Here is a 12,904-nt window from a genome sequence, read left to right on the forward strand (position 1 = left end):
TGTTCAGATCCTTTATGCATATTAATACCCTCTGATTATGAACATGAATATGATTTGTGAGTAGTTACGTTTGTTCCTGAGGACATGGGAGAAGTCTTGTTATAAGTAGTCATGTGAATTTGGTATTCGTTCGATATTTTGATGAGATGTATGTTGTCTTTCCTCTAGTGGTGTTATGTGAACGTCGACTACATGACACTTCACCATTATTTGGGCCTAGGGGAAGGCATTGTGAAGTAATAAGTAGATGATGGGTTGCTAGAGTGACAGAAGCTTAAACCCTAGTTTATGCGTTGCTTCGTAAGGGGCTGATTTGGATCCACATGTTTCATGCTATGGTTAGGTTTACCTTAATTCTTCTTTCGTAGTTGCGGATGCTTGCGAGAGGGGTTAATCTTAAGTGGGATGCTTGTCAAAGGAAGGGCAGTACCCAAGCACTAGTCCACCCACATATAAAATTATCAAAGTAACGAACGCGAATCATATGAGCATGATGAAAACTAGCTTGACGATAATTCCCATGTGTCCTCGGGAGCGCTTTCCTTTATATAAGAGTTTGTCTAGGCTTGTCCTTTGCTACAAAAAGGATTGGGCTACCTTGCTGCACCTTGTTTACTTTTGTTACTTGTTACCCGTTACGAATTACCTTATCATAAAACTATCTGTTACCGATAATTTCAGTGCTTGCAGAGAATACCTTACTGAAAACCGCTTGTCATTTCCTTCTGCTCCTCGTTGGGTTCGACATCTTACTTATCAAAAGGACTACGATAGATCCCCTATACTTGTGGGTCATCAGCCACCTTTATGCAAAACAAGTTGCATGTTTGTCGGTGGAACCGGTCTCATGAACGTGGTCATGTAAGGTTGGTCTGGGACGCTTCATACAACAATACCGCCGAAACAAAATAAGACATTGGTGGTAAGCAGTATGACGATAACCACCCACAACCCTTTGTGTTCTACTCGTGCATATCATCTACGCATAGACTTGGCTCGGATGCCACTGTTGGAAAACGTAGCATGCAATTTCAAAAAAATTCCTACATCCACGCAAGATCTATCTAGGAGATGCATAGCAACAAGAGGGGGAGAGTGTGTCCATGTACCCTCGTAGACCGAAAGCAGAAGCGTTTCACAACGCGGTTGATGTAGTCAAACTTCTTCTCGTTTCGACCGATCAAGCACCGAACGTACGACACCTCCGAGTTCTGCACACGTTCAGCTTGATGACGTCCCTCGAACTCTTTATCCAGTAAAGTGTCGAGGGAGAGTTCCTTCAACACGACGGCGTGGTGACGGTGATGGTGAAGTGATCCGCGTAGGGCTTCGCCTAAGCACTACGAAGATATGACCGGAGGCGTAAACTGTGGAGGGGAGGGGGGCGCACACGGCTAACAATTGTTGGTGTGTGTTCTAGCGGTGCCCCCCTCATATATATAGGTTGGAGGGGAGGAGAGGCAGCCAAGGGGGCGCCCCAAGTAGGAGGAATCCTACTTGGGCACCTCCCAATTCGGCCTCCCCCCTTTCCTATTCCTATTCGGAATAGGAAGGGAAGAGGTGGAAGGGGGAATCCCATTCCCTTTTTCCTTTCCTCCTTCCCCTTTCCTTCTCCAATTTGGCCAGCCCATATGGGGGGCCGCACCAGCCCCTTTGTGGCTGGTGTGTTTCCCCTCTTGGCCCATAAGGCCCATATCTTTTGCCGGGGGTGCCCGGAACCCCTTCCGGTGACCCAATAAGTACTCGGTGCTTCCCGGAACACTTCCGGTGTCTGAATAACATCGTCCTATATATCAATCTTTACCTCTCGACCATTTCGAGACTCCTCTTCATGTCTGTGATCTCATCTGGGACTCCGAACAACATTCGGTCACCAAATCACATAACTCATATAATAACAAATCATCATCGAACGTTAAGCGTGCGGACCCTATGGGTTCGAGAACTATGTAGACATGACCGAGACACCTCTCCGGTCAATAACCAATAATGGAACCTGGATGCTCATATTGGCTCCCACATATTCTACGAAGATCTTTATCGGTCAAATCGTAATGACAACATATGTTATTCCATTTGTCATCAGTATGTTACTTGCCCGAGATTCGATCATCGGTATCTTCATACCTAGTTCAATCTTGTTACCGGCAAGTCTCTTTACTCGTTCCGTAATGCATCATCCCGCAACAAACTCATTAGTCACATTGCTTGCAAGGCTTATTATGATGTGCATTACCGAGAGGGCCCAGAGATACCTCTCCGATACTCGGAGTGACAAATCCTAATCTCGATCTATGCCAACCCAACAAACACCTTTGGAGATACCTGTAGAGCATCTTTATAATCACCCAGTTACGTTGTGACGTTTGATAGCACACAAGGTATTCCTCCGGTATCCGGGAGTTGCATAATCTCATAGTCAAAGGAATATGTATAAGTCATGAAGAAAGCAATAGCAATAAAACTTAACGAACATTATGCTAAGCTAACGGATGGGTCTTGTCCATCACATCATTCTCCTAATGATGTGATCCCGTTCATCAAATGATAACACATGTCTATGGTTAGGAAACTTAACCATCTTTGATTAACGAGCTATTCTAGTAGAGGCTTACTAGGGACACGCTGTTTTGTCTATGTATCCACACATGTATCAAGTTTCCAGTTAATACAATTCTAGCATGAATAATAAATGTTTATCATGATATAAGGAAATATAAAATAACAACTTTATTATTGCCTCCAGGGCATATTTCCTTCACTAGTATGAACTCGTATGAATTAGTACGAAGTAGTATGAACTGCCATGCTTATATACCTCTATTCCCCATTCCCCTCTTCGCCGTGGATCGAATCTACCGCTGGATCGAACGCGAAGAAGTAGTGCATGACGAACAAAAAAGTGCTTACCGCCATTGCCGCGGGCTAGGTGATGATCCGCTCGCCGGTGATGGAGTCCGATGGTCTTCTTGCTCTCCTCCGATCCGCTGCCGGTGAGAGTTGGGAGAGTGGGGGAGAGTGGGGAGAGGGAGCGGTGAGGGGCGGTGAGGCTAATAATTGTCGGCGCTTCGGGAAGCAACGCGGCTTCTCGAGCGTGGTCGCGCGCGTGCAACCGCCGCTGCCCACGTGCACCGCTTCCCCCCCCCCCCTAGAGAAACTGCCGATTCGAGCGTTCCCGGGGAGCCAGGCCCATGAGTGCTTTAAACATCGTGCCATGCAGGCCCAATAGTAAAAGCAGGCAACCAATCGGCCCGTTTGCGTCCCGCGCGAGCCAGGCCGGGCCTCATGCAGGCAACCAAACACGCCCGTTGTTTCACTCTCACGCGCTCACTTCGTTGCGTTCACTGATTTTGGGGAGCTCCTATACGACGCTTTAAGCGCCAGATCAGGGAACTGGCGCCCAATGCTGCACCTGGTAGGCCAGCCTAGGAACACGAGGTTTTGAGGTCACATCGTTCAGATGTGGTGCACGTTGCCTAACCACTGGAGCTACTAGGACAAGGTGAATGATTGCAGCGTGAAATATATAAGAACAAACTGCAAGCACGCTATTTATTGCACATACATTTTAATAATAACGTGAATTTTATAGAAAAAATGTGAACAACATTTGAAATTTCACAGATTTATAAAAACCATGAATTAGAAAAAAGTTAATGTATTCAAAAAAGTTTACAAATTAGAAAATGTTCATTGATTTTGAAAAAAAGTTCACAAAAATTTGAAAAATGTTGATTGATTTTGAAAAAAAGTTCATCGATTTTGGAAAAAAGTTTGTCGATTTTTAAAACATCACAATTGAAAAAAAATGGTTATGGATTTTGTAAAAAGGTTCATGATTTCGAAAAAATGTTCACATAATCAGAAAAGGTTCATGGCTTTTGCAAAAAATATTTTAGAAAATTTAGTTGAATTTGAAAACAAAATCATCAATTTTGAAAATAGTTCATCTGAATATGAAAAATTTGGGAAAAATTTCATCGATTTGACAAAAAGTTCATCAAATTTGAAAAAGTTCATCGAATTTCAAAATAAGTTCATTGATTTGAAGAAAAATTTCACGTATTTGCAAACAATTCATTGACCCCAGAAGAAGGAAAAAGGGAAAAAATAGAAAACTAAAGGGGAAAACTAAAAAAAGGAAAAAGGAAAAAGAAAGAATAAAAGAAAGAAAAGGTTCTAATACACATTAATGGGCGTGTGAAGCACCAAATAGGATTCACCCTGCTTTTGGCCTGTTTCTATTCCTTTTACTGCGTGCCCGTTATCTGGTCATGGGGAGGAGGAGGGGTTCGGCTCTTTTTTGCTTTCTGTTCGCTTGTTTATGGGCCTGCAAGAGAGTTGAATAGTTCGTCCACCAACCCGTATAAACAACCCAATTGCTTAAAATGCAGTTGCGTGCATGATTGTCTCGAGTTCACGCGAGCAAGCCGTCCAATGATGATGAATGGCTCTGCGTCAAGTGGAACGGTTCAAGCGAGTCGACACACGTGGCAATGTTGATGCCTCCCACGTGCGCGTAGTGGTGGGCCTGAACAGTAATTTCACACAAAAACCACCCCTTCGACGCCCACTCTGTTCAAAATTTTGATGGTAAAAGTGGACGGCCCTAGATGCGGCAAAACATGGAGCCACCGGTGGATGTGACGGCGGGGGTGGGGCGTTGGCGCAGAGGCCGGAAGTAGGCGGCGGATGTGATGGCGAAGAGGGCGTGGTAATTGTTGTGGGAAAGAATGGTATGTGCTCCACGGACGGGGTGAACCAATGAAGGACGACGGAAGTGTCGTGGACACGCAATGAGTCCAAATTTAAGTCGGAAATGGGTCTAAACGAACAAAAAACAGATGCCCATCCGTTTGCGTCGGCGCTTTGGACCGCATTTTCTGTCTGCTCAAATCAAAATGAACGCGACCAGACGAAATAGGTCGACGCCGTAGAGTTGGCCTTACCGGTCATGTATGTGAACAACTACCGGTGTATACTATTCAAAAATGGGAGCGGCTAGATGTCAGTCGATTGAAAACAGAATTTGGTTCAGTCGACTGACCAAAAACTGCTTCAATCGTTCTCGCGATCAAATTAAGTTCCGAGCGTACAGAGTGGGCCAGCTGCTTAGCAGGCCCATTAGCAAGGAATCAATGTAATAGGCCCATTAACAAAAGTTTCCCAACATTGATTGCTTGGGCCATGTGCGTGTGTCCTGTAACATCTCAAGACTCTACATGCCACACAATAGACAAATGTAGCGAGCAAGCACATAGACTACCGGGCTTTGCACATGATAGGTCCCATATATTCCAAATTTTCAATGCTTTGAGGCTTTTAGACGGTCATCTTTTTCATTCCAACAGTTAGACTTCAAAGATCCATGGAAAAAAAGTTAGACCTTCAGAGTTACTAAGATGTGTTGCATACAAAAAAATTCAACACACGTGCTACATACATTATCTAAAAAAGTGTGCTACTGCAACATATAACTTACTAACATGTACATCAACAAAATGCCCAGAACTTTCAAATGGAGAAAATATTAAATTAGTTCCTAAGGAAACTACGTCGTTCTGCACATGCACTGCAAACTCACGAGGAGGTGTGCACTATTAACCCAATAACCAAAGGAAGAAAAAGGTCAGTCATGTGAAATTTTAATACTTGGGCTGGTGTTGCCTTCAATAAATGAAGCAAAAAAGGTTTCTAAGAAACAATAAATTTGTGGTATTTCTATTACCCTTCAAGAAGAAAAATATATACACAAATTTAAACAAATAATGATTTTGTCCATACAATTTACACAGAAATTGTGCTTTTTGCAATATGCAAAAATACACATATAATAGTGAAATATTCGCAATAACAAAATTTCCTAAGAAAGAATGAATTAGTGGCCTTGAGTTACAATTAACTAAGAAATAAAATAACAAAAACTAAATGAAAAATTAAATAATGAAGTTTTTCTACGAAAGAATGAATTAAAGGCTTTGGTATTACACTTTAAGAAGAAATAAAATAAAATAAAAAATAATAAAGTTTTCTGAGAAAGAATGAATTAGTGACATTGGTATTAACACTTAAGAAGAAAGAAGAAAATAAAAAAAGAGAAATTTGCACACAATTTACACAGAAATTGCACTTTTTATAATACGCAAGATAATTATATAATAGAAGAATTCTCACTAGAAAGAAATTTTCCTAAGAAGTAATGAATTAGAGACATTGGTATTACCAATAAAGAATAAATAAAATGAAACAAAAACTAAATCAAAAACAAAATAATGAAGCTTTGTAAGAAATAATGAATTATTGGTTTTGGTATTACCCTTTGAGAAGAAAGAAAAGAAGTAACTACCTAAGCGAAATCACAAAATCAAAAATAGTAATATTTTTCTAAGAAACAATGCATTAACTGACATTAGTATTAACCTTAAAGATGAAGAAAATGCAGATGAAATAATGACACACAATTTACATTGAAATTGCATTTTTTTATAATATGAAAGAGTAAGCATACAAAAGTGGAATTTTCATTAAAAAATGTTTGCTAAGATGGAATGAATGAATTATGTACACATTACCCTTAGAGAAGAAAGTAAATTTAACAAAAAGCAAAAGAAAATAAAAACAATGAAGTTTTCTAAAAAATAATTAATGACATTGCTATTACACTTTAGGAAGAAAGAAAATAAAAAACAAATAGTGATGAAAATCGCACACAATTTACACATAAATTATGATTTTTTTCTAACATGCAAGAATAAGCATATAATAGTGAAATATTTGCAATAAAGGAAATTTCATAATAAGAATGAATTAGCGGCACTTGTGTTACAATTAAATAAGAAATAAAATAAAACCAATACTAAATGAAAATAAAAATAATGAAGTTTTTCTAAGAAAGAATGAGTTAGAAGTCTTAGTAATAACCTTTAGGAAGACAATAAATAAAAATAAAACTAAATCAAAATCAAAATAATGAAGTTTTCTAAGAAATAATGAATTAGTGACATTGGTATTACCCTTGAAGCCTTGTTCGGTTAAACTTCTCCTGGAGGGGATTGGAGAGGTTTGGAAGGGATTGAGTGAGATTTTGACTTGTATGGGATATAATCCGCCCCAATCCACTTCAAACCCCTTCAATTTTGTTGCAACCGAACAGCCCAAACCCCGCCGTGGGTTTCGCCCCGGCCGGGGTCGAATCCCGGTCTGGCTTATAACAGCCTTCGGTTAGACCCGGTCTGGATTAATCCCTTCTAAACCCCGTGGAAACCGCCGGGAAATGACCCACGCGTCCCACCTCGTGGAAGCAAACCCCGTCTCTCTCGCAAAACGGTACGCTCTCTCTCGCCCCGACCGGCGACGACGCCGGAGAGCGGAGAAGGAGGGACAGCAGCAGCGCTACTGGAGGAGACCGCGGCGGCGCCGTACCTCCCCCCCCCCCCCCCCCCCCCCTCCCTCTCCCTCTCTCCTGTCCAAGCAGCGCCACCACATCTAGTCGCTGCGGCGCGAGCTCGGCGGCGACGGGAAGCAGCTGCGGCGGGAGCTGTGGCGACTGGAGCAACCCATCGCCGGCATCACTCTCCCACGACGGTGGGCTAGTAAGCCCTTCCTCCTCTTCTTGACCCCCTTCTCATCCCCTTTATTCCTAGGGTTCATAGATTCTTGATTTGAGAAAATTGGTGATACGGGGTGATTTTTGACTTCCTTCGATGATGCAAAAGCAGTTGTGCTTTGAGTTGGTTGCTGTGGTATCTGTGATGCTACCTTTGATGTCCTTGACATGTCTAATTGAAGGAGCTGACTGTTAAAAAAAATTGAATGAGCTGTGTGTTTTTCTCAGGCGAATTGGGTTAGTCATGGGTTCCCAGGGGCATTGCTCCATGTTGCTCGATTAGTCACTGTCTGTTGCATGCTCAACCAGCTGTTTAGTGTCTGTTTTCCTTTTTTTTAGAGGAATTAGGGGTATGAACTGATTGAATAGGCCAATGTGCATGCACCAAAAGATTCAACCTTTCTTTTTCTTGTTCAAGCTTTGATTTGAACTATTTTACAGGAGAGATTATTTGCTTCACTTGAACATCAAGTATTGTTCGTATCAAAATAAGGGTGTCTTTGAACTCTATAAATTATTGGGAAGATACTAGACATATTTACACATATTATTAGACTGATAGATGGGTGGGTTCCTTGGACAAGCAACTAATGAACAAGACTTGTATTCAGATTTTTCAGTTCTGTCTATTTATTTATTTATTTTCCTCAAACGCCCCTAAGACGGGGCTGCCACCTCGTCTTGCAGCATGACTTCATCGAGGGCGGCGCCGTTACCACTCGATGAGCTCTTCCTCTGTTTCGTGCTCCTCAATTTTTATTTTTCTTCATGCTCCGGTCCTCAGTTTCTTGGGTTCTTCTTGCTCTGGTTCGCAGTTTCTTTATCATATCCAGCAACCAATATCATTAGACAATAGGCCTTTTTGGTAAAGTTCCAGAGCTCGATAACAAGACTTTTCAAATCTAAAAAATGTTATGTATACCCTATATTTTTGCCATGTGATTCAGAGTATCAATGATTGTGCCCAGATTGCACTATTATTCTCGCTTTGCATTGCTTAGCTAGTTGTTCAAAAATTCATTTTTCTTCTTAGCATTGACCAAGAGAAATGAAAGATAAAAAGAACAATTTCTAAGCTAACAAGGAGAGAAAATAGGTTACCGTTGCATTCTTTCAACTTCCAGTTACTTTCTTTCATCTAACTTACTGCAGATCAACGGTTCTTTCTTTTATGTGAGAAGTCCATGACATGCTTATTTACCATGTTTACTTGTGCTGATGTCTAAATTATTCATTGCAATTATACTTATGATGTACTGCTAGCAATCTTTAATGCTGTATCTATGCAGGAATGAAGAGCTCATGTATAAGTGGCCATGTTTGTGGAGGAATTCATGGCCGACATCACCAACAATGAACGGACACGTCCTCTCAAGTTTTGCTAGAAACCACTTTTGGACGCCGATAGGACAGTGATTGAGGCGCTGCGCTCTAACTTGACACCGTGGGGTCGTCTTCGACTTAAAATCTGATGAAGCATGAGCGTTTGGTGTCGTTGTGGCGGCTGCTAGCAAGTGCGCAAGCAGATAAGTCAGCCACGACTCTTCCGTTGATCAGTCGAATCTGGTGTGATTGATGAACTCTAAATCCAGCCTGTGTTTTTGCTTGATGAAACAACGCATATATATTGTATGATCTGATGCTATTGTTAACTGCTACTGTGATGAGCTAGATTTGACAGTTTAGTTAGCTGCTACTGTGTTGAGCTAGTGTCTTATAGTTTCACTGCATTTTGTAGTGAGAAGTGTTGCTTATGGGAGGGAGTAACCGAACAGAATTTAAGACGAAGGGATTTGTGGGGAAGGTGTTGGCAGGGATTGGGTGACATGAGCGGATTCACCCAATCCCTGCAGAGGTTGGTTCCTCACAGGGAAGGAAACCCCAACAACCGAACGAAGCCTTAAGAAGAAAGGAAACAAAAAAATAAGAAATTTGCACATAATTTATGCAAAGATTGCATTTTTTATAATATGCAAGATTAAGTATATAATAGTAGAATTCTCACAAAAAAGAAAGTTTACTAAGAAGGAATGAATTAGTGACATTGGTATTACCATTAAAAAAAGAAAATGAAACAAATACTAAATCAAAAACTAAATAATGAAGTTTTGTAAGAAAAAATGAATTAGTGGTTTTGGTATTACTCTTCAGAAAAATATGAAATAACTACTAAAACAAAATCAAAATAATGAAGTTTTCTAAGTAAGAATTAATTAGTTGCATTGATATTACCCTTTAAGAATAAGGAATTATAAATTAATCAAACAATAACAAAATTTACACACAATATGTACAAGAAATTGTGCTTTCAATAATATGCAAGAATGTGCATATGGTAGTGGAATTTTCACAGAAAATACAATTATAATGAAACTTCACTATTTTAGTAGTATGTAAGAAATAAGCACATAATAGTGCGTTTTTCACAAAATTACACTTTATACACATATTATAAATTACTACGTGTGTATATATTTTATATTCACCCAACATCCAAAATATACCCATAAAAACCGACAAAAAACAGAAGCAAAAACGCACACAAATAACCTAATAAGAAAACACGTAAGACTTCAGCCCAACAAGAAATTTACTGACCCAAGATAGGCGTCAATAAAAAACGTCCAGCCCAATAAAGCACACACAACAGGAAAAAAAGCAAGTAGCACACATCTTGAAGCCGCAATCAACGGTTAAAAAATCGACTGATCCAAAAGTTAAAACTGAGCTGACATGTAGCTAAAGTGTAAAAAAATTCACACTGTCCTATTTATTTTTTGGGATTTTATGACCTCGGTTCCTCCTGCGACACACCGACTACCGCTGCCGTCGATGGTTTTAGGACGAAAGAAAACGATTCCTTCGATGTGTACCCTCGTACAAAACAATGGAAGAAGGACAACCAAGTACTTGGTGCGTCGATTCCGATGAATGCAATGCACCGCCACGTATATAAATGGACTCCCGTGCTAAGAAGTTAGAACTATTCGGTCGTCAACATGGCATCGCTTCTACTCCTAGTGAGTAGCTCATGGCTCCTCTTCTGCTCTCTCTTCCTTACTCCGGTTGCCGCCGATCAGCGGACGTCGTACATCGTCCACATGGACAAGTCCGCCATGCCGCAAGCGCTCTCCAACCACCGTGAGTGGTACTCCACCGTGCTAGCGTCTCTAGCAGCAGCAGCAGTCGACTCACCGGGAGCTGCTAGCGGCGACCAGCCGCGGCTCGTCTACACCTATGACGATGCGCTCCACGGCTTCGCGGCCACCCTCTCGGCCTCCGAGCTCCGAGCCCTGAGCCGCGCGCCAGGCTTCGTCTCGGCCTACCCGGACCGCCGCTCTGACATCACTCACGACACCACCCACTCCACGGAGTTCCTCCACCTCAGCCCGTTCGGTGGGCTGTGGCCTGCAGCCAAGCTCGGCGAGGACGTCATTATCGGCATGATCGACACCGGAGTGTGGCCGGAGAGCGCGAGCTTCAACGACGCCGGCATGTCCCCCGTGCCGTCCCGGTGGCGCGGCACGTGCGAGCCGGGTGTGGCGTTCCCCGCCTCCCTGTGCAACCGGAAGCTCATCGGAGCGCGCTACTTCAACAGGGGTTTGGTCGCCGCGAACCCCGGCATCAAGATCAGCATGAACTCCACGCGCGACACCATAGGCCACGGCACGCACACATCGTCGACAGCCGGGGGAAGCCCCGTGCCGGGCGCGTCCTTCTTCGGGTACGGGCTCGGCACGGCCCGTGGAGTTGCCCCGCGTGCTCATGTTGCCATGTACAAGGTCATCTGGCATGAGGGCCGGTATGCGTCTGACGTGCTAGCCGGCATGGACGCGGCCATCGCGGACGGCGTTGATGTCATCTCCATCTCAATGGGTTTCGACGGCGTGCCGCTGTACGAGGACCCGGTGGCCATAGCTGCTTTCGCCGCAATGGAGCACGGTATCCTCGTGTCGGCTTCGGCGGGTAACGACGGCCCACGCCCCGGCAGTTTGCACAATGGCATCCCATGGCTGCTCACAGTCGCGGCTGGCACGGTGGACCGGATAATGTTCTCTGGCACCGTGTCATATGGCAACGCGACGCTAACCACCATAACAGGCTTGACGAACTATCCGGCGAACGCTTGGGTGGTGGGCACGAAGCTGGTGTACGACGACACCATCTCGGCGTGCAACTCGTCGGCGTCAATGGCAAACGTAACGAAGAGCATAGTCGTGTGTCGTGACACCGGGTATGCCACTGAGCAGCTGAACACCGCGAACGAGGCCGGCGTCGCCGGTGCCATCTTCATCACGGACGTCAAGACTTTTGATGACACCATGCCGCTCCCAGCCATTTTCATCAGCTCGAAAGACGCACCGGCGCTGCTGAGCTACATCAACTCCACCATGACCCCAACGGCGACAATGAAGTTCCAGCAGACGATCCTCGGCACGCGGCCGGCGCCGGTGGTCGCCGTGTACTCTTCTCGAGGCCCGTCCCAGAGTTACCCCGGCGTGCTCAAGCCGGACATACTAGCGCCGGGGGACAGAATACTCGCGTCGTGGGCGCCCGTATCTCCACTGGGGCTGATCGGCCAGACCTCGCTGGGCAGCGACTTCCTGGTGGCGTCCGGGACGTCCATGGCGTGCCCGCACGCCAGCGGCGTGGCAGCATTATTGCGGGCGGCGCACCCGGACTGGAGCCCTGCCATGATCAAGTCGGCGATAATGACCACCGCGACCACCAACGACAACACGTTCCACCCGATCACCGACGCCGGCGCCGGCTTCGACGGCAACGACAACGGCACCACGGCGAGCCCGCTGGCCATGGGTTCCGGCCAAGTCAGCCCCAACTCGGCCATGGACCCGGGGCTGGTGTACGACGCCGGGCCCAAGGACTTCGTCGAGCTGCTCTGCTCCGCGAACTATACCAACGCCCAGATCGCGGCGATCACGAGGTCGTCGACGGCGTATAACTGCTCCTTCTCGTCCAACGACGTGAACTACCCGTCGTTCGTGGCGAGCTTCGGCTTCAACGCCACCAGCGGGGAGATGCGGTTCAGCAGGACGGTGACCAGCGTCGGATTAGGTCCGGCGACGTACCACGCCTCATGGGTTTCGCCGAGCAACGTGGCCGTGGCCGTGACGCCGGCGACGCTGGAGTTCAGCGGGGCAGGGCAGAAGCTCTCGTTCGAGGTAGACATCAAGCTCACCGCGCCTACTCCCGGAGGCAAGGCCGCCTACGGGGCCGTGGTGTGGACCGACACCAGCGGCAAGTACCGCGTGAGGACACCCTACGTTATCCTTTGAT

The 12,904-nt window shown here is 44.8% G+C and overlaps 1 protein-coding gene and 1 long non-coding RNA gene across 2 annotated transcripts; both read left to right on the plus strand.

Moving 5' to 3' along the window:
- Window positions 1-7,382: 7,382 nt before the first annotated feature.
- LOC120976870 (uncharacterized) lies at window positions 7,383-9,295 on the plus strand. Its single transcript, XR_005773469.3, has 2 exons — window positions 7,383-7,592; window positions 8,896-9,295. It is a non-coding gene; the product is annotated as an uncharacterized lncRNA (long non-coding RNA).
- Window positions 9,296-10,605: 1,310 nt separating this feature from the next.
- LOC109741189 (subtilisin-like protease SBT3) lies at window positions 10,606-12,903 on the plus strand. Its single transcript, XM_073495957.1, has 3 exons — window positions 10,606-11,548; window positions 11,630-12,551; window positions 12,720-12,903. The coding sequence occupies exons 1-3, from the start codon at window positions 10,606-10,608 to the stop codon at window positions 12,901-12,903; spliced, it is 2,049 nt and encodes a 682-aa protein (XP_073352058.1).
- The last annotated feature ends 1 nt before the right edge of the window (window position 12,904 follows it).

Source organism: Aegilops tauschii, chromosome 3 (genome assembly GCF_002575655.3).
Source record: "Aegilops tauschii subsp. strangulata cultivar AL8/78 chromosome 3, Aet v6.0, whole genome shotgun sequence".
Classification (NCBI taxonomy): domain Eukaryota; kingdom Viridiplantae; phylum Streptophyta; class Magnoliopsida; order Poales; family Poaceae; genus Aegilops; species Aegilops tauschii.

What these genes read in the sequence shown, in the direction of transcription:
- LOC109741189 (XM_073495957.1), top strand. Translation starts at nt 10,606, where the DNA reads ATGGCATCGCTTCTACTCCTAGTGAGTAGCTCATGGCTCCTCTTCTGC. An exon ending in TTTCGCCGCAATGGAGCACG is followed by an intron (nt 11,549 to 11,629) that starts GTATCCTCGTGT and finishes GGCTGCTCACAG; the next exon opens with TCGCGGCTGGCACGGTGGAC. An exon ending in CAGATCGCGGCGATCACGAG is followed by an intron (nt 12,552 to 12,719) that starts GTCGTCGACGGC and finishes GGTTTCGCCGAG; the next exon opens with CAACGTGGCCGTGGCCGTGA.